The sequence below is a fragment of the Megalobrama amblycephala genome, linkage group LG6, assembly GCF_018812025.1.
Source record: "Megalobrama amblycephala isolate DHTTF-2021 linkage group LG6, ASM1881202v1, whole genome shotgun sequence".
NCBI lineage: Eukaryota > Metazoa > Chordata > Actinopteri > Cypriniformes > Xenocyprididae > Megalobrama > Megalobrama amblycephala.
In genome coordinates this window covers 24,592,838-24,614,246 of record NC_063049.1, presented here as the reverse complement: position 1 = coordinate 24,614,246, position 21,409 = coordinate 24,592,838, and the positions used below count along the sequence as shown (strand labels likewise).

The window sequence follows — 21,409 nt, the reverse complement described above, 5'->3', positions numbered from 1 at the left end:
AAAGCAGAGCTCCTGGGCAGAGCTAAAGAGTCACGAGCGCGTGAAGCTTTTGCATAGAGATCGTCTGCAAGCTGTGACATCATTATAAATAAAAAGGGAACAAAAACGTTCGTGTTGTTTACATTTTATGCACTTGCATGCCGACTGCCAACAAAACACAGACATCAGATGCAGCTTTACTCACCACTCGCGATCTGCAAATCCAGCACCGAACTGGGACTTGTTTACAAAGTATTCATCACCGAAATCCCAGGAACAAACAAACATACGTGCAAAACTCGGACAAAAAAAACAAACTTCATCCACTGTTCCCTTAATGCTGGGTTCTTTGGGAAGTTGAAGAAGGTAATCTTTCCCTCACAACCAAAAACACACTCCTTTGGTGACAGGAGCTGTGTCTTATTTCGGAGTCTGCGTCCTCCAGAGGTCGCATTTGAAGGCTGCATACGTCATCAAGTATGTCTTTTTTTAAGAAAAGTAACCGTATTAAAATTGACTGATATTCATTGTGAGGTGTAAAATATTGTAATTTCTTTCTTGCGTTGCAATCTAACGGTTATTTTTCTTAAATGAGACTGCCTCGATGATGTATGCAGCCCCTGAATTGGGACACAGCCATTGTTGAAAAATCTCTCGGCTTCCGTATCCCGAACGAATCCCGCTGATGGGCGTGCTCTTGCTCTGGGTGATGTGTGTGTGCACGCTTATCAGGGAGAAGTGCCTATTCCGCCCTTTTATGATGTCATAAAGGTCATACTTGAAAAAATTCGTCGAAACATGTCCACAACCGGAAGTAGTGTATTTGGTACAGAAATACTCTGTCATAAGTCCAACTCGTGTTTTGAAACTTTGGCCATGTTTAGCAACTCTTTGCAACTCTTTAACAGTGTAAATAAGTCAGAATGCATGAAATAGCATTACACCCCCCCCCCCCCCCCCCTTTAATATAAAAGTGTATATATAAATTTTGTACAATTTTCTATAGAATTTCTATATATTTCTTTTCTAAATAAAAAAGTACATTTGTAATTCAAATTGCAATTTAGCATCTTGTTTCTAGCATTTCAGCTGCAGTTCTATGGAGATTCTAAGAATGTGAGCTTCTTTCTAAAGGTTTTTGTTTTTCAGAGAAAATCATCTTTAAAAAATACACTGGCTAAATCCCAAATGGCACACTTCATAGCAATTTTGGTCTTGTGGACTTACAATGGCTGTCGCGTGCACGTGTCCATTAAGGCCACAAGACCGTAAGGTGTCCCATTCATCATTTTAGCTTTGAGATGGGTGCTCTCAAGCGCCCCCTATGCGGCTGCTATGTGCCCTTGATGCATACTTCAGCTGAGCCTGCAAGTTCGCGAGCTATGCAGAGGATTTTACCAAAGAGTAAAGAACCCAAGAGGCGACACTCTGATAATTTTTGGGTAAAAGCCACTAGATGGCACTCCGGTAGCGCGGCCGCCATTATGGGGTGAAAATACTAACTGGACCATAGAATCCTTCACATCTTACGCACCCAAAATCGGCGAATTTCACTGCCAAATCAGAAGCGCAATAGAACAGTTTTTTAAATTAAGTCACAATTAGTAAAATTTTACGGTAATTAGTTAGTTAGTAAATTGTATGGCTCCTACAGTAAATTATGTATTGTCTTATATATATGTTTATTTTACCTGTTGTGGAATCCAACCATTCAACCATCTGAGGTAACGTAGTTAGCCTACTTTCTTGAGTATTTCCATTTTATGCAACTTTACACATTTATTAATAGTAAATTAATAATTAATGAATTTAAGATCATCATGTTTGCAGCAAACAATATACAGACCTTGTGGAGTAATAGTAATAATAGTTAGACTGGGTAAACCCAGCCTCATCTGCCGGCGATTTGATTTCGCCCGGCAACTCAGTCTGGAAACCCGTACATTCATTTCTGCTGCATCTGTTACACTTCTGCGGGAACCAATCACAGACTGGCTTATCCACCTTGCTCGCCATTGGCGGGTACAGAGCTCTTTCTATGGCTCTGGGCGGGTATAACACGATGACGTCTCTCGCATGACTGTCAATTCCTTTTAACCTCTCAATGATGCTAAATGACTTCTTTGGTTTAGCAAACAAATCGCTAGACTGGGTGTAAATACCACTCACTTTCATGTTTTTTTGCACAATTTGCAAAAATCGCTCGATGCCCCTGCTGCTTCTGCAAACCGCTGATCAATGCTACAAACCAATACAAACTAAGCCTGTCTGGAGTTTTCGCATCGCTCTGAAAAAGTACGTCACCCGGATCATTGATCTGATTGGTTGAAGGACTATCCAATTGCATTAATAATGCTCGTTGATCAAGCCTCTTGTGCAGTAGGAAATACATAGCAAACTCCCCAGACCAATGTTCAATTTTAAATTGAGCTTGGTCTGGTGATAGCCAGACAAAATAATAGTATCACTAGGTCTGAATTGAAATATTATATATATTAGTACGTTTTAATGGATCATGCTATAAACAATGATATTATCATACATGATGCATTGCTCTGTCTGTTATCGCATAATTTCCACTTTTGGACACTTTTGCTTTAACGGACATTAGACAAAACTGCTAAATCAAGCTGTTATATTCATATATTTATTGTCCAACATTCCCAATTTTTCTGATGCATGTCCTTAATTTAAAGGGGACCTATTTTGCAAAATTCACTTTTGCATGGTGTTTGGACATAAATGTGTGTTGGCAGTGTGTTTACACAACCACCTTACAGTGAATCCCCATAAATCATAAGCAGTGTCTCAGAACAAGCCGTTTCCAGATCCCTGGCAGTGTGAAGTACAATAAACGTTATAAAACTCATCTGTAAAGTTTTGGCCATCATTTGGATGGTACAACAGGCCTGTACTAATATAGTGGATAAAAACAAGAAGACAATATAAGTTATAGCCGTAATTGAACTAAACTATACCTGTTCTATCTCCATGCAGCATATATTAGCAGTTTCTGACATTATAGTGCGTCCTGACTGAATCATAACACTGGAGAATCAGCTCGTGAAGCTCCGCCCTCTCAGGCCGAGCACAGCAGCTCATTTGCATTTAAAGAGACCACACTGAAACGGCTCGTTTTTGCTCAATCACTAAAAGTGGCAATTTTAACATGCTATAAAAAATTATCTGTGAGGTATTTTGAGCTAAAACTTCACATACACAATCTGGGGACATCAGAGACTTAATTTACATCTTGTAAAATGGGGCATAATAGGTCCCCTTTAATTTTACATGTTGGTATTAATTCAGTATTTATGAGCCTAATGCTAATACTAGATCTTTTAAAGAATTTTAACCCAAACTGACTGGGTTTCTAGAGAGCAAAGTTTTTGTAAAAAAAGTGGAAGACAAACACAAAGTCTGTAAAATAAACTGTTAAAAGGATTTGATGATCACTAGTGATAGTATTTTATTCTGTATTGTCATCATTCAGGTTGGATTTCAGCTTTAATGTACATTTTGTTTTAACAAAGCAGCTGATATTGATATAGAAACTAATGACCTGCGACTCGCTTTCACCACAAAATGGCGGAAACGCTACACATAATTACCTCCAGGTATGAATTGCTAGATGTGAAGGAAGTTCTACCATCTACAGTCTATTAACAGGAAAGTGCGTGGAGAAATCAAAGCATGCTTTCAGTGTCTCATAGCAGCCTTAAAGAAGGCAATGGCAAAAAAAAAAGGTGTTGATGGAGAACCCTTTCTCCCAACTGTAACCCCTTCATTAACCTCACAGCTGGAGGAGATCGATATCCATGCAGCTTTTTTCCCCACCAAGAGCTTATTTAGATTATGGGATATGATGAGAAAGCCTTTCTTTCCTTTCCTTTGACAGGTTTGGGGGAGCCATCAAGCCAGAAGGATCATCAGCTAAGTGCCATTTGTCCTTGGCAGGCCCCGTTGGGATCTAATACCCCAAGAAGAGGATTGTGCAAGACATGGTCATTTTTAACACACAGTCCATTAATACTAAAACTATTCTATCATCACTGTTAGTGCAGTAATCAAACGCTGGATAACGGTTCCTTTAAAAGAACAATGAAATTATGATGCTCTCTGCAACAAGCAAATCTGGCTTGAAAACGTTAAAGATTTAGTAAAGTAAGGTGAGCCAAGGGCTTAGGAGTTCAGAGACTGGAGGTGAAATACAATCATGATCGCACAAACCCAGTCCGTATCCAATGAACTGTCCCTGTAGACTAGCGGTTTTACAAAGCTCTACCAATCTGCTGCTTCATTCAGATACAAATGTGAAACGGCTACTGGAACTCTGCCTATCGGAGAGACTCCAGACAGCATTACAGTCTCGATAGGATAACTCCGTCCATTCATGTTTGTTCTTCTCTTTGCTTTCAGCTCTGCTGTGAGTGGGAAAGTTCTGGCGTTCCTCAGAGGGGGTCGAACTGCAGACAACAGTCCTTTCCAGTCCACACATTTCAGCCAATTCCTCTAGTGTTGATGTGAGAACATATTCAAAGCAGGGATGGCTTCCTCTGATCTGTGAATATCAACCTCCCCAAGCGTTGCGGGTGAGACTACATCAAGAGGATTCTGACTAGCTGTAACAATGCCACTGTGGTCACACTGGCCTTGATGAACTTCACTGGGTTTCTAAGTGTACTGATTAAGATGTTCTATTAATTAAGGATGGTCAGCATGTGACATCATAAGGCTTGGTAATTAATCTGCAGGGAAAGGATCTTTGATGTCTTTGATGTGTATTAAATGACAACCACAGCATATGGTGAGTGGCAAAATGACAAGATCCTGTTCATTAAGATTCTCTTTTGTAAAAGCAATAGTAAAACTTCAGAGACCGTGCTGAGATCAGGGAGACAGTATCTGGAGGTTAAAAAGGGCCTAAAATAACAGATGTCCATTTTTGTGTCCATGTGCAGATATACCCAGCGCAAAATCTCTTGAATGCCAATGAGGAACACTGATATTCGTGCTCTGAATCCATTTTCAAATACAGTTTATATTGTGTTTAGGTCTTTTCAAATGTTTGAATTTTTGCACTTGGATTTTTAAAGGGCCAGGGCTGGGTTTCCCGAAACCTTCTTAACTCTACGTCGTTCTTAAATTATACCTTAAGCTGTACCTTAACGTTAATATGCGTGTCCCGAAACGTTCTTAGTTAAGTATATCTTCTGTAAGTCATACTTTCGTAAGGTTGGTCTGGAGCACTCTTAGCACTCTAGCCACTCTTAACAGCTTATCACTGTTGACAGTCAATACAAATATAATTCTGAAGCTGTAATACACCTAGTGTTCGATTAGGATTATGGCATAAATGCAATAAAATGCAAAGAATAAAATGCAAAGATTCACTGATAAATTCAAATGTGCTTTAGCGCTGATCCAGAGACTGACACGCGCTCTGCGCTTGTCATGTGTCACAACTATTCTGTGTTTTTAACCTCATCAGGTTTATTTTATGTTTCAGACATTTAAATACACATTTGAATTAAGTAGGCTACTGCATAAGAAGACATTTATAGTTTGTTAAAATCAAATTCCATACACTGATGTCTACGGAAGCTGCAACAATAACCCTTTCAATTATATAGGACAAAGTGTTTTATTTATATCAGACAAGCATTGTGTATGAAACAATAAAGTTTATTCTTCTCCCAGTTCACCGGCCACATACTTTTATGTATTTTGGGCAAGATTTCGTAAATCCGACATCTCTGACTTGCCGTGCAAACTCATCGCGTGACAAAACACATTCACTTCCACATATTTTACAATCGGAATATATCATAAAATTCATGATATAGTTAACAAATTTGTGAATATTTTGAATAAAAAAATAAAAAAAACCATATAAACGCGACATGTCTGTCAGCTGCATGACGCGTCTCCAAGGAATTAAAACTTTGTTCTAAAATAACGGTCGCCTTAAACTCACGCTGATGGGGGCTCCGCGCCCCCAGAATATAGATAAATTACAATATAGATTTAGTTTGCAATTTGAATTAATTTTATAACAGCCCATGAGTCCTGATAAATGCAATTTCTACTTCTGAAGTGCTTCTTTTTATAGAAAAAATGTCAGCACCGCCGCCATGGACAGCACCTGGTAACGTCGCCCTTAAGAAGATATACCTTAAGCAACCTCCTAAGGGATAGTTCGGGGAACACGCCTAGAAACGGTATATCTTCAGTTAAGGTCTACCTTTAGAGTCTTCGTAGCGCGCTAAGAGACAACATTATCGGGAAACCCAGCCCAGGTTTTTTTAAATCATTTATTCATTCTTATGCCATTCCGAATCAGTTGGATTGATCAGGTGGTTTGTCCTCAGAAGAACACAAAAGCAGATATTTAGCAGAATATTGCTCAGTTGCTCTTTTCCATAAAACAATGGCAGTTAGCGATTCAAGCACCAAGAAGAAAAATGTACCAAAGTATTCAATATGACTTGTGAAATATGCAGTACTGTTCAAAAGTTTGGGGTCAGTGAGTTTTTTCTTTCTTTTTCTTTCTTTCTTTTTCTTTTATTTAGCAAGGATGCAGTATATTGATCACAAGTGAAAGACTTACATTGTTACAATAATTTTCTGTTTCATATAAATGCTGTTCTTTTGAACTTGTATTTATCAAAGCATCCTGAAAAAAGTTATATATATATATATATATATATATATATATATGTTTTTTTTGTTTGTTTTTTTTACAGTTTCCACAAGCATTTCTGATTTCTGAAGGATCATGTGACACTTAAGACTGGAGTAATGGCTGCTAAAAATGTCTGCTTTTTTCCATGACAGAAATAAATTACATTTCTAATATTTTTAACATTTTTATTTTTTTAACAAAATAAATGCAGCCTTGATGAGCATTTTTAAATACATTAAAATATCTTACAAGCCCCAAACATTTGAACGTTAGTGTATTCAAACCCTTTAAAACCTGCTCTGTGTGAAATAGATCAAAGTTATTCATTGATTTCAGTGCATCTGCATTTTAACCTGGGGTGCTTTAACAGGCGCAAGAACCAATTAGTAGTGCACAGTTACTTCTCTGTGTAAGTGTAGAAGACTTTATTTTCATTTCAGTTGAACTATTCCTACTTCCAAACCTCCATTCCTTTAACAAATCTCTTTTCAAAACAGTTACAGCAATCTGGTAAAGAAGGATCATTGTTATACCTCAGTAGCCTGCAGATACTGCTCCTGTAGCTGAGACGTTGGCTAGCCGCTGCCACGCTGGGAGGGATGGGCGGTCTGGATGGGAAGTAGAACAGCACAACCACGAAAAGTGCTGCAATCATCCCAAACTCTGCAAGTTCACAAAAAAAAACAAAAAACAACACAACATTTATCATGCGGCCACAGTGTCAACATCAAATCTCACAAAGATTTTACGGATTCAGACTTAATCTATCTCTGTTAATTAGAAAAAGAGCTTAACGCGCCTGGCATTCCAGTGCAATTTTCAGATACTAAATTCAAATTAATGAGAGATGGAGTAGCATCCAAACCAACATCATTAACGGTCATTAGATGGCTCGCATTAATCTAGAGTTAACCATGAGTCTAGCAGATTTATTACAATCCTGTAGAGGGAGGAAATGCACAATGAAACAACTGATCAGCTCATTAACCCTAGTACACGAAAAGCTCTTGCTTTCCAACGAGCTCATCCAGTGCTGGAATCTGTGACGGTGCGACCAAGTTCATTATTGAGCATTGAGGTAGCCAATAAATTTGGCATACAGTATCTCAAAACCAGATGCACTGTCTCTGCCAGCACAGGCTTCAGGTTGAGTTCCTAAATTTTGTGTCCTCCTGGGCACTGTCCACATGATAAAATAAGTGCAGTTTTCTTGGACAGATCACACTTTTATTTAGCTAGTTAATTTCTACAGTACTGTTTCTATAAATGTATACTTTCAGTCATAAAATACAGATTTATTAAAGGTGCCGTAGAACGTATTTTCAAAAGATGTAATATAAGTCTAAGGTGTCCCCTGAATGTGTCTGTGAAGTTTCAGCTCAAAATACCCCATAGAATTTTTTTTATGCAGTTTTTTAACTGCCTATTTTGGGGCATCATTAAATATGCACCGATTCAGGCTGCGGCTCCTTTAAATTCTCCTGCTCCCCGCCCACGGAGCTCGTGCTTGCCTTAAACAACATAAACAAAGTTCACACAGCTAATATAACCCTCAAAATGGATCTTTACAAAGTGTTTGCAGCATGTCTAATCGCGTAAGTATGGTATTTATTTGGATGTTTACATTTGATTCTGAATGAGTTTGATAGTGCTCCGTGGCTAAAGCTAACATTACACACTGTTGGAGAGATTTATAAAGAATGAAGTTGTGTTTATGAATTATACAGACTGCAAGTGTTTAAAAAATAACAAATAAAGACAGTCTTGTCTCTGTAAATACAGTAAGAAATGATAATAACTTTAACCACCTTTACCAGTACATTAGCAACATGATAATGAAACATTTAGAAAGACAATTTACAAATATCACTAAAAATATCATGTAATCATGGATCATGTCAGTTATTATTGGTCCATCTGCCATTTTTCGCTTTTGTTCTTGCTTTCTTACCTAGTCTGATGAATCGGCTGTGCTGCTCCAGATGTTAATACTGGCTGCCCTTGTCTAATGCCTTGAACATGAGCTGGCATATGCAAATATTGGGGGCGTACATATTAATGATCCCGACTGTTGCGTCACAGTCGGTGTTATGTTGAGATTCGCCTTTTAAACAAATGAGATTTACATAAGGAGGAGGAAACAATGGTGTTTGAGACTCACTGTATGTCATTTCCATGTACTGAACACTTGTTATTCAACTATGCCAAGGTAAATTCAATTTTTAATTGTAGGGCACCTTTAAGCAAATTTTATATCACAGTAATGGTACATATTAAGATAAACACTACTGTACACAAAAGTTTGGGGCCAGTAAGATTTTATGAAAGAAATTGATACTTTTATTATCATTTACATTTATAATGTTACAAAAGATTTCTATTTCAAACAAATGCTTTTCTTTTCTATTCATCAAAGAATTTTGGGAAAAATGCTTCACTTTCCACAAAAATATTAATATTTATATTTTTAACTGTGATTAATAATAAGAATATATAGCTACAAGCAGTAATTAAGGGTGGCGCTGACACCAAATTGATCTGGAGTGGTCAGAGTTGGGTGAAAATAACACACAAAGTTTGGTGTCAATATGTTCAATCTTTCCAGATAAATCTTTCTCAGATGCAGTTTGCAATTATGCCATCAAATTTGTAGATGCAGTATATGAAAATGTTTTCGTCTATTGACACGAAATCCATAACTTTTTGCCAGCATGGGCTAAAGATGATCTGAATCGGATTTGGTGAAAATTGGACAAACGGTCTAGGAGGAGCTCAAAAAAAGTAGGTTTTCAAAGAAAATAAAAATGGCAGACAGGAAGTTCAGCTGACTATGGCAAAATTGGCATCTATTGTTCTCAGCATGACCCAAGGAATCCATTTCACTTGCCTATTTTAAATAGGCAAAATTAATCAAAAGCTATTAGCATTTTTTGAAATTTCATCATAATTTTTGACTACAAGGTGGTGCTTCTCTCAAAACACTTACTGAGTTTGGTAATGATACCCCAAAGCATTCATAAAATATAGCATTTTACAACCAAATTCAAAATGGTCGACACCCCAAATTTTCCTGAACACTAGGAGGCACTGTGCCAAAACTGTGCAGGTACCCTCAGATCATGGTTGTCATAACACAAACCAAGTTTGGTCTGAATCAGCTAAAGCGTTGTGGAGATAACAAAGTAAGTGGCAGTAAGTGGCCCAATGTTGCAGTAAGTGTCACAATGACCTCTAAACTACAAGCAAATCAATGTCTTTTCTATGTATGAACGTAAAGGCAACATCTTTCAATTTAAACAGAGACAGAGTATCAATCTATTATAAGCACAATTTCTCTCTCTCTAAATGTTTTAATTTTCTGAATCAGTTAAGCAGAACAATGTGAGGCAATCTTTATAGCAAGGTGAACGCAAACTACGTTAAGACGTTTGATTGTGGTATTTGGAGAGCCACCATGGATGGCTTTCTTGTGATTGCTTTTCTATATGGCAAAAGCTTAAAATAATTTAATATTTATTCAGAATGAATGCTGTTGCTGGATTGTCAGCTGACAACACCGTACCTGCATAAAGAACAAACTGTATCCTGTCTCCTATGTGGTTTTGGTTCCAGTAGATGGTGCTTCCCAATTTCTCAGTGTCGTTGGGTGCAGGGACAGCTAATGGACCAATCAGAAAGGCACAGGCTGACCCCAGGTAGCCAATAAGTGATGCAATAGCAGTGGCCGTTGCCCTCTGATCAGGAGCAAACCAAGTAGTAGAAAGGAGAGGACCGGCACTCATAATGGTAGGACCAGCTAAACCATTTAAAAGTTGTCCTCCATGAATCAACCTGTAGATTTTAAAAAAAAAGGGTGGGGGGGGGGGGGGGATGAAAGACACCATGAGTACACAATGACACAAAGACACAATGTATTTTCCTGTAAAAATCACAGTCACAATGCTATATTGCACAATGTTTGCCTTCCAGGGCATTGATATGCGTTGATTAAGTGATCTGAGAGTTTTTAGGATGTTGCAATGCAGTAGCTAGGGTTTTCTGGGCTGTTGCTTATACTGGTCCAAGTCAAAAAAGGTATCTATGATATTTTATTTCTATATATACTTAATTTCCTTATTCAAATTAATGCATGTCAGACAAATGTCTGAGAGCATTAACCATTTAAATTAAAAAATGGTTACAAATGCAATCACCTGAGATGTGTTGGTTTCTAAACACAAATTGATGCAGTCCCTCCATCAGAGTTCTATCAGAGTTGAGGCTTGATAGCAGGGGAAACAAAAGAGCTTTATCTGTGAGACAGGATGACTGAGTCCCAGCGGGGAGACTTGTGATAGCCTAACTGCCTGAGTAAACGCTGCAGTGCTTGTCCCCAGAATAGATCTTCAGCATTGGCAAAGATAGAGAGTGACTGAAACACTTTTCCATTTTCTACTGCCCAGACGCACACAAAACCAGACCGAAATGATCTTTTACGTTCATGGTAATCACTATCATAACGATCAAGAAGTTTCTTGTGTCAGGTTTTTTTCTAGTTCCTTCCTAGCAATTGTCACAAACTGAACAAAATGTTTTAAAGGCTATTCTTGTGTTCATGAAGATGTCAAGTTCTTCACTGTGGCTTGTGGAAGAGTGTTTGAGAAAATCTCTGAAGTGGAGGATTGATAGTATACTTTAAAACCAGCTCACAAGTGCATTTGCTTTGGTCAGCACACATCATATACAACATTTAAACAGCCCTTTAAAAGGTTCTTGAACCTTACAGTCCGCAAAAGATTTTAGTTCAAACTAAGTCATCAATCATGCAATGCTCTTCTCAATCCCCTATCAAATATTATGTGAAAGATCCCTCGACTATTCCTGTCTTTTGTTCCAGCGTGTTGACATCTGATTCTGCAGAAAGGTGTTTATGCATTCATATAGCATGTTTCTTGACTGACATTAGCCCCTGTGACACTATATTCATGCTAAGGCATGTGTGTTCTTCCCTGTAATGCAATGGGCTAGAGTGCACTGTGGGATTTTTTTCCTGAATAAGAAGAAGTGGTCTACATTTGCATTGATTGCAATCATTGTGATACCTCTCACGTAGCTCATAATTGGATCGTAGATTATTCTAAATCCTACACCTTGAGCCGATCATTATTATGACTTTACGTTTGTCAATTACGGTTGGAAACAATGAAAATTGACAATTCTGGTACAAAGAATGACTACAGATATTGCCTACTATATCAAGGCCAATGAATTCCAGTCTGAATGGATTCTTTTAGCTTACTTTAATTAAGTAATAAAGTGTTAGAAGAACCTTTACTATATTGTGATTGTAATCAAATAAAGGCCAGTGTTAGGCACACCTCTCAACGTGGTCAATGGGTGTTTATCATTATAAATGCATTGTGCATTTTAGTATCTGGACCGCTGCATAGACCAATCACCATCCAGGGCTGGAATTAGCTGTTTTATAATATTAAGTATAGGTAAAAACTTGTAGACGTGGGACTTTCTATGCCAGTGATTGTCTAATGTCTACCCTGGTGGGTCTACTCTGAAATAAATGCAAGTAAAATGCAACTAATGAAAGAATTGCGCATTATTAGAAGAATAGAAACATAAGTAACCTTATTAGCCAGTAGAAGAGAGGAAAAAATGTCATGATTGTATCCTATCAAATTCTACAGTATTTTGGTGCAAACAGGGCTGTCACTTGGTAGCGACAATTCAAGTTTACCTCAATTCAAGTGAAACCTAAAAAAATTCTCCTCAAACAATTAGTTATTACAAGCACTCAGTGGTGGTTTACAGTGAGTTTAGTAAAAGCATTGTATTAATCTCATGTGTAGCTTGATGTCAACTGTAGCTATAATTCACCTGTTACCCAGATACGATTATATTTCATGACGTATGTTGTCTAACCAATTCACATAAGGTTGTAATTGTTTTTTTTGTTTTTTTGTTTTAAAGCTTTTTGATAATAGGTGGGTATGTATATCAAGATCAAAGGGATGTGGTTGGGCACATGCCACAACTTGCATTTGATAATGGTGTTCTTGTCATCATTTCTCCTGACAAAATCAAAGCAATGTCAATATTTTCAGCTGCTGAATGTAAGCTTTTCCATATTCCAAGCTAGCCTGCTGCAATGGTGATGTCTCCTGCACATGCGAGTTGGGAAAGTTACAAAAATGAATCTAGGAATGATTGGATTGATGGATTTCAAATCAGTAACAGTTGAGGCAACAAAAATAACATTAAGCTATTTTTTGGATGGTAACTGTAATATTACTACTGAAATGTTATTAGTAATTAGTTACACTGTAGTTACTGCAAAAAGTAACATTATTACTGTAACACATTACTATAGTAATGCATTACTGCCCAACACTGTGTGTGTGTGTGTTCACATTTACTAGGAATCAAAATTTTCCATTTACTATTCAACCTATGTCATGCCACATCAATTTAGCATATTATACTTAAGAGTTCATGGTAATATTAATATATTTAATGTTTGATTTAAGGCCAGTTGTGTTGTCATTTGTATGATTAACAATTTTAATATCATGTTGGGTCGCCACATGATGTCCTGAAGCAAAAGCTGCTGAGAATCAGTGTCCTATGCTATATTTCTTCAGACGACAATCTGATTTGAATCAAAGCAAGAGACGAAAAGGGAGAAATGAGTCTCACGCACTGAGAAATGTAAGGGCAGCGGAGGAGTGGTAATTTAGCCTTAGATGATTCTAATCTGGCATGCATGAACAATGTAAGGGAGGATTCTTTGCTTTCTAACAAAACTGCTGGGCTAACAGGATTCGAATGCAAACTTTATAACCTCCATGAAAGTGACTGAGTAACATGTTCTATAAATGGGCTGCTTTATTCTGACCAAAATAATAATGGTACTGCCAAAATTATATGTCAAACTAAACTAAACTAAAAGTCAAATCCAGAATAAAAGAGGAACCAATTTAAAACACACTGCCAGCCTTACAGGTGCTAAAGAGGATGTTTTGTTTTATACATTTTTGCAATATTACTTGAAACTGTCTTTACTAACTGACAAAAGACTATTTATTAGGTGCACTGAAAGGAATAATATTAATATACATCATCTGTGCACGAGGTAGGGCCTTAAAAACATCAGCCAAACATTGGCCCTCTGGCTTGTCAATCACTGCCGTGACGTTCCTTGTGAGAGACGAGCGCGGCTGCGCGCTCCAGTAACTTTCCACACTCCACAGGCGCCGCATGCAATGTTTTTGTCAGGAGACAGGAGTAACAACTGCAGATTAAGAGTTAACTGCGGTGAGTCCGACATAATGAATCCACTAACACGACACAGCGAATGCCGGTGGTAAACACTCGTGTTCCAATATGAGTGTTTACGAGTTTTGGGATGCGTTCCTTCGAAGGAGGGGGGCTGTTCTTACGCTTGTGCTCATTTCAAAAACTCAGTAACAGTCTTTGGTTTCTCAGTCGATGAAAAGATCCTCTTCAGCACCTTTAAAAAAAATCACAGCCAGTGAAGACGTGATATAAACATGTCCTTCATTTAATCAACAGAGGGAAAAAAATAGCAAAAAGACTGCCTAAAATATCAGTTCAGTTTGGCTTGCAAGGAACACTGTGCCTCAAACCAAGTGACTCCTCTTCACCGCCAAAAAATAGAGAAGCACACAACAGCCTTTAATCTGTGTGTGCTTCCTATTGGAAAACATCTGCTGCGACTACAATCACTGTTGATTTGAGAACAACAATTGGCATTTGTAATCAAATGCCATTGTAAAAAAATTTCTATTTTATTGCAACTACTTTCTATCATGATTGAATCTCAGTAATTCTGAGACCAAATCAATGCTTCTAAATAAAGATTTAGGTTAATAAAAGTAACTGAAAATCAGAGAAATCCATGAAAGGGCCTGATTAAAGAAACAGTTCACACAGAAATTTAAATGATGTCATTATTTACTATTCTTCAAGTCGTTCCAAACACATATGCTGTTATTTTTTTCAATAGAACACAAAAAGATATATTTAGAAAAATCTGTACACTGCTCTTTGGCATACAACCACTGTTCATAGAGTTATCACATCGGTCAAAAAAAAACAAAACAAAAAAAACATAAGCAATAAGATTGTTGTAGGAACAAACTGATTGATACTAGTACTCATTATAAACTACTGTATTCAACAGTGCTGCAAGGCTCTTCCAAATTGCTTTGTGTTATACTGAAAGAAAAAAATATATAATAATATACAATGACATAATTTGTCATAAATTTCTTCTATTTGATAAAAAACATGCTTCCATTATAAGCCATCTAAACTGAGCTAACTGATATCTGATGGTGTCCAATTTACCCTTAAACCATCAACTCTTAAACAAAACAGCACATTCAGATCAGAACGGCTCATTCTAGTGCGGCATATCAATGATTACCATCAGTCACATGCTGGATCACTTGATATGCTAGACGGTCATTACATTTTAGTAACTTTTTACAGTTTATTAATGCAAGTGCTGACACCTAGTGGTAGCTCAATTCACAGCTGAAGTCACCATGATGCAAGACGTGTATGGCCTCCTTCTTCCTAACATCTTTTAGGTGTCTGTGACCTGAGCCCAACCAAAGATTTCAGTAGCACTCCATAATCCCAAGTTTTATATTTGCAACACACACACATCTAATGACTCAGGCAGTGTTAAACTCTAAAAAGAAACAGTGTGTGAGTCATGGGGTCTAGGCTGCGTTTACACTGACATAAACTTTTTTTTTACACTCACATCTGACACAGATCAGAATTTGTTGCACATGTGCAGGGCTGGGTAGGTTACTTTTAAAATGTATTTCACTAGCACTACAGATTACAAAGTACATTTCACATCCATTCTGAGGCACTTTCAAATGTGGTTTTAAATCAGATACATATCTGGACATCTGTCTAAACACGTATATCCGATTCCCCAAGCCACCACAAAGCGAGGAAAATGCATCTGCCCACAAAGATTGCTTTAAATGTCATATTTTAAAGCAGATGTGCCAATATGTGCTCACACTAAAGCTTTTTTATTGAGGTGGAAACAGAATTGCAAACATAGAAACAGGAGCATAGAAACTCTACCCAGTGAATTTTATAAATAAACAGCTTAGTTACTAAAAGTAAAGCAATCACCAAAAGAATCATTCTGGGTAGGAATTAATGCAAACACAGATATTGGATACCAGTTGTGTCTAAAGTGAATGGAAAAAACATTGGATGTGGTCAAAAGATCAAATCTGTGCATTAAGACTTGCAGTGTAAACGCAGCCTAAGTCCTAAGCGATCAACCAGTATTTTTGCAACTAATGTACTTTTACTGTTCTAGCAACTGGTAATTTCAAAAAAGCCTACATATGAGATTTGATGACTATTTTTACACAGAGATAAGACAGTCCATTTAATAATGTTTGCTGGTGGTGTAAATGTATTTAAACCATACATCATAAGCTGTACCAGGCTTCTAAAATATAAAACACATGACAGAGTTGAGTCACTTTGTATGAATCAATAGACTCGACACATTAAGTGCCCCAGTGTTGAAATCAGCCATTACATTAACAGTCACTTCAGGCAATAGCTGCTTGCAATGTATCTTTGTTTAAATGTGCTTGTGATAGAATATATAAATATATAAAACAATCAACATAACCTCTGCTTTCTCTCTCATGTAACCGTCCTAAAAAGCTTTTCCTGTTATATCAAGCAAATGCACAATTTTAGATTATATAACTGAGAAGGTCAATGTGTCACTGTCTGTTACAGTACTGTAGGAGCTGTAAACCTACCTAGCAAAAAAAAAAAAAAAAAAAATCTTAATGTTAAGTTGAAAAAGAAAGCTATACAAATGCCTTAATGGTGGTAATGTATTAGTATGGAAAATGATAATTGACCCTTTTAACTACATACGTTTATTAGATAATGGTTTAATAAAAATGGGAAATAACATCATATAGATACAGAGAGGAGTGCCAATCTTCATGAATTCATTTTTAGCAGTCCACAACCAGACCCACATTCTCTAAATTCAATGGATGAACAATATTCTGCATGCCTCAATGATAAAATGATTTATGCTCATTGATGTCTTATAATGTAGTTTTATATTGTCAGTCGACTTCAGACAAAAAAAGCTAATCTAACAAAGTTACATGCACCGAAAGTCATTTTAATAACCTTGCTTAAATGTCCATAGAAGTGTAGTTAGCTCTTTGTCAAAACTAACAATAATAAAAAAAGTTTGTTTCCTTTTCTCACAAGTGCAATGAGAGGTTTGCTATAGTTATTTCTTGATGTGCTGATGTTAGCCATGTGTGAATGAAAAAGCTTAAAAGAGATAAGAAGGAGCGAGAGAAAATGGAAAGAGGACACAAAGCACAGTAGAGGACAGGAACATTCAATTTTAAAGGTAAAAGAATCCTAATCTAAAGCAAACAGAGCGCAGTGGTCCTGTTAGAGTGTTCCACCACTATGTATTTAAACAAATGAAAAAGTCACATCTTTAAAGTGGTACAACCATCCAGCAGTACCCTGTACCTTTGTCAATGGGTAACACACTTCCACCTATGTGTTGCAGCGAATTTCAAGTCAGCATACATATTGTGACAAATACATGTTCGACTTCATTTATCGTTACATTGTATTATTTATATATTGGCCACCCTGCTCTCTAGATAGGAGTATTGAACATTGGTGAAAAAAAACCTACTAAGTACATCTAACCACACAAATACAGCTAGATCATAGAGCTGCACAGTTAATCAAATTTGTAATCATGATTACAATTATGGATGCCACAATTTTTTTCTTTCTACATTTTATCTTAATGGTTTTTTCCCATTGTTTTAATTTTAGTTTTAGTATAACATTATAATACCATGCATATTTGTACTTTTCTTTTATTTAAAGAAGAAACCAAACCAATGTATATTTAACATTTGAGGCAAAGTTTTTCAGGAAGAGTGTTTTAAGCTTGTTTATTTTGATATAAAAATATGGCATGCAGTTGCTTCAAACAATGGCATAAGGCTATTCAAAACATCATTCAATGTAAATTGTGATAATCATAATTAATAATCGCAATTACAATTTCAAGGGAATAATCAACAATTATGATTAATCGTGTCTAGATCACAAAAACATATTTACACAATAGAATATTTGGTGTTCAAGGCATAAATCACAAGCTGTCAACATTTCTTTGGATGTGTAAATTTATACCTCAAACAATCAAATACATAAAAGTACAAATAACCAATAAAATGTGCCACCAACCTAAAAAAACATCATTAAGAAAGACAGAACATTGTCTACAACAGCATAAAATACTACATCAAAATTTTCTAAAGGACCTTTAAAGTCGCGAATGTAATGGAAGTAGCGACATATCATTTCTTCCAAATTGTGATGAACATCCAAGTGAAATGTGATGTCAAATATATATATATATATATATATATATATATATATATTTTATTATTATTATTATTTTTTAAACGAAACATATGTATGCATGAATTGAATTGTTCACAATAAGATCATTAAAGGTCCCGTTCTTCGTGATCCCATGTTTCAAACTTTAGTTAGTGTGTAATGTTGTTGTTAGAGTATAAATAAAATCTGTAAAATTTTAAAGCTCAAAGTTCAATGCCAAGCGAGATATTTTATTTAACAGAAGTCGCCTACATCGAACGGCCAGTTTGGACTACATCCCTCTACTTCCTTCTTTAATGACGTCACTAAAACAGTTTTTTGACTAACCTCCGCCCACAGGAATACACAAGAGTTGCGTTTGTAGAGTGTGTTTGTCGCCATTTCGTCGAAACGCTGTTATTTTCATCCCGCAGTCCAATCACCGGGTCTGATTCCGGCTCAAATTGATAGGGTAAAATTAAAGACATGTTTACAGTAACACTGAGCACGGCGTGCATCTCCACGTTACGGTAAGAGGCGTGACCTTTCCTGGCAAGGTTCGCTAAGCTGCTGTCGAATCACAACACAGGAACCGCTGGCACAATCAGAACTCGTTACGTATTTCTGAAGGAGGGACTTCATAGAACAAGGAAGTCATCAGCCCGTTTTTATTACAGTGGAAACAGCGGTATACAGATAAGTAAATTATGTGAAAAATACTGTGTTTTTTTACACGCGAAACATGAACACATGTTATATTGCACACTATAAACACAATCAAAGCTTCAAAAAACCATGAAAAACGGGACCTTTAAGATGCATTTAAAAAATAGATATGGAAATTTACCCTTTCATGCCGACTTTAAATATACCTTGCTGCAACAATGTGAATATTGTAATAAATGCTCTTACAATGTTGAGCAATTCAAGATTTTTGGAAAAGTAATCTTTGACCTTCTCATGAACTATCTCATAGGGAAATTGAGGAATTGCATAATTATGCAAGTGATGAGGAACCAACCAAGCAGGTTTGGCTAAGCAAGTATATGTGTATATGATGCACCATATTGTTTAACTTATTGTGTACATATTGTGTGAGTCTTACCAGCGTCTGTAGTGCAGGTCTTTGAGGGGCACACTTCGTAACGCTGCACCCAGAACCATGAAGAACGCTGATAGCAGCAGAGATGCTCGCAAACCTTTGGCACAAAACAGAGAAGAAGAGATATAATCAGACAGACATAATATCTTGTAAGCTTTTATTAACTGATGAGATTATTTGCTGGTGCAGATCCATCTCCAAGATACTGGCAAATTACGCAGACTTATCTTTAAGATATTGGGATTAGGAAATCAGAGAAGATGAGAATAGTTCATTTTTTTTAACCATCAAGTATAAGTTTCAAGTTTATTTATTTATATAGCACCATTAAAACAGCAGAAGCTGACCAATGTGCTTTACAACATCAGATACAAGCAAAAACATAAAAAAGGAATTAATTATGATTTATTGGTGACAAAACAAATGTTAGTTTGTCCAGAAGGTATAATGAAAACCTTTACTCCATGAGCATTTTCCTGGATTCATGAAACGTGAACTTTACAAACGTTTTTGAGTTTAATATAGAAACTGCGGACTGTGATTTTTGGCAGACATGGCGTTTATAGCCTGTGGCAATTGCTTTCGTGTTGAGAACAAAAGGGAAGGTGAAATGCTCCAATTCAAGATAAAGAGTGAAAATGTGGTTAGAAGCATTTTCCTTAATACATTTACTTAACAACATGCACTTTCTTATCAAAGATTCCAAATAAAGTGTTAATGTGTTAATAAACAGAACTGGAGTGTCGCTTAGCTATATACGCTAATGAATGAGGTGTAAAACATGGGGAAACTGAAAGCTGAAGACATTTGTTTGACATTATCAAGTCTTTGAGATGTTTGAAAATGCACCTTATTTTCAGGTAAGATAACAAGTGAAAGGCAGTGGGAAAGTCTTAAAAACATAAGCTTTCAGTTCTGTTTGACCAAACGCTCTTTTCCAAACGCAAACCATGTGAGTGTTTGAGGAAGGCTCGAAAATGTCATTTTCAAGGCTCAAAACAGATTCCTCAAACAATGATTCTTATCTTAAAGGGACAGTTCACTCAACATTATTTACTCCCCTTCATGTCCTTTGAAACCAGAATACTGTTATTTTTTTATATGAAACGTAATCTTTATGTAAGGATAAGTCATACTGTCCATGTAATAAACACCATAAATGTTCTCTATATAACATCTGAAGTCATACAATAACTTATAGGCCTGTAAAATCGATTAATCGCGATGAATTAATTTTACAGCACTACGATAAATTTGTGTGAGTAAAAGATTGAAATTAAAGCTGTTATTAGTCTTGTTCTCCACAGAAGTTCTTATTCCGAACACATGGTGTAAGTACTTGTTCTTAGAGGTTTGCTGTCTTTTTTGTCAACAACAGCTTTGGAAGGCTAAAGCCGTTGACCGAAACGGATTGCTCTTCGTCAATGATATTTTTTGACAGTGTTGGCATCTATTTTTTGCACACAACATGGATAAGTTACAAAAGATAAATGCGCCAGCAGCGTGGATGCACTTCACTGTGACTGAGAATGATGATAGCTAGAGTAGCAGCAATATCTGAAATTTGTTCAACTGAAATATCAAAAATGGCTTTACTTTACAACGACTGGTTTATTACCTATGAACACAATGCACAGAACAGCATACCGATTTGAAATACCCATTTAGCCAAAAGTAATTTAGCGGATTCAGTTTTTGGTTAAATTAAAGTTACAATTTTCATTTTTGGGTGAGCTCAGTATTTATTATATGTGGTCCTTCAGATGGTTCCTGAACCAATTTGAGCTTTGGTTTAGAATACATAATTCAAATGTGTATGAATACCAGAAACAAATTTAGGTTTAATATTTGCCTATATCTCTAATGGCATACAGGGGCTCCCTTCAAAATATCTTATTTGAAATGTATGAAATATCAGAAAAAGGAACTGAGGTTCTATAATGTGAAGTTTCCTTAAAAATAATCAAACAATACGAATAATATAAGAACATGATAGGACATAATAAACTTCAATTTTACCATTAAATATATTCTTTATGTCTGTTTCACATGGCTGTTGTTTCGTCTGTACTTTCCTCAACTTAATGAGAAACTCATTAAAATGGCATGGCAAGTATGAATACGAAAACTGCATCTACTGACGCCGGGCTTACATAATGACTTGTGTCATATGATGTTAGAGAACTGGT

General features: G+C 36.5%; 1 protein-coding gene across 1 annotated transcript in view; it reads right to left on the bottom strand.

Moving 5' to 3' along the window:
- slc49a4 (solute carrier family 49 member 4) overlaps window positions 1-21,409 on the bottom strand; it is a 56,120-nt gene that overhangs the window by 33,660 nt on the left and 1,051 nt on the right. The window contains exons 2-4 of the mRNA XM_048193526.1: window positions 19,224-19,317; window positions 10,227-10,495; window positions 7,198-7,327 (exon numbers count right to left, since the gene is read on the bottom strand). Coding sequence (XP_048049483.1) covers window positions 7,198-7,327; window positions 10,227-10,495; window positions 19,224-19,317 — 493 coding nt within the window. The remainder of the gene's footprint in view (window positions 1-7,197; window positions 7,328-10,226; window positions 10,496-19,223; window positions 19,318-21,409) is intronic.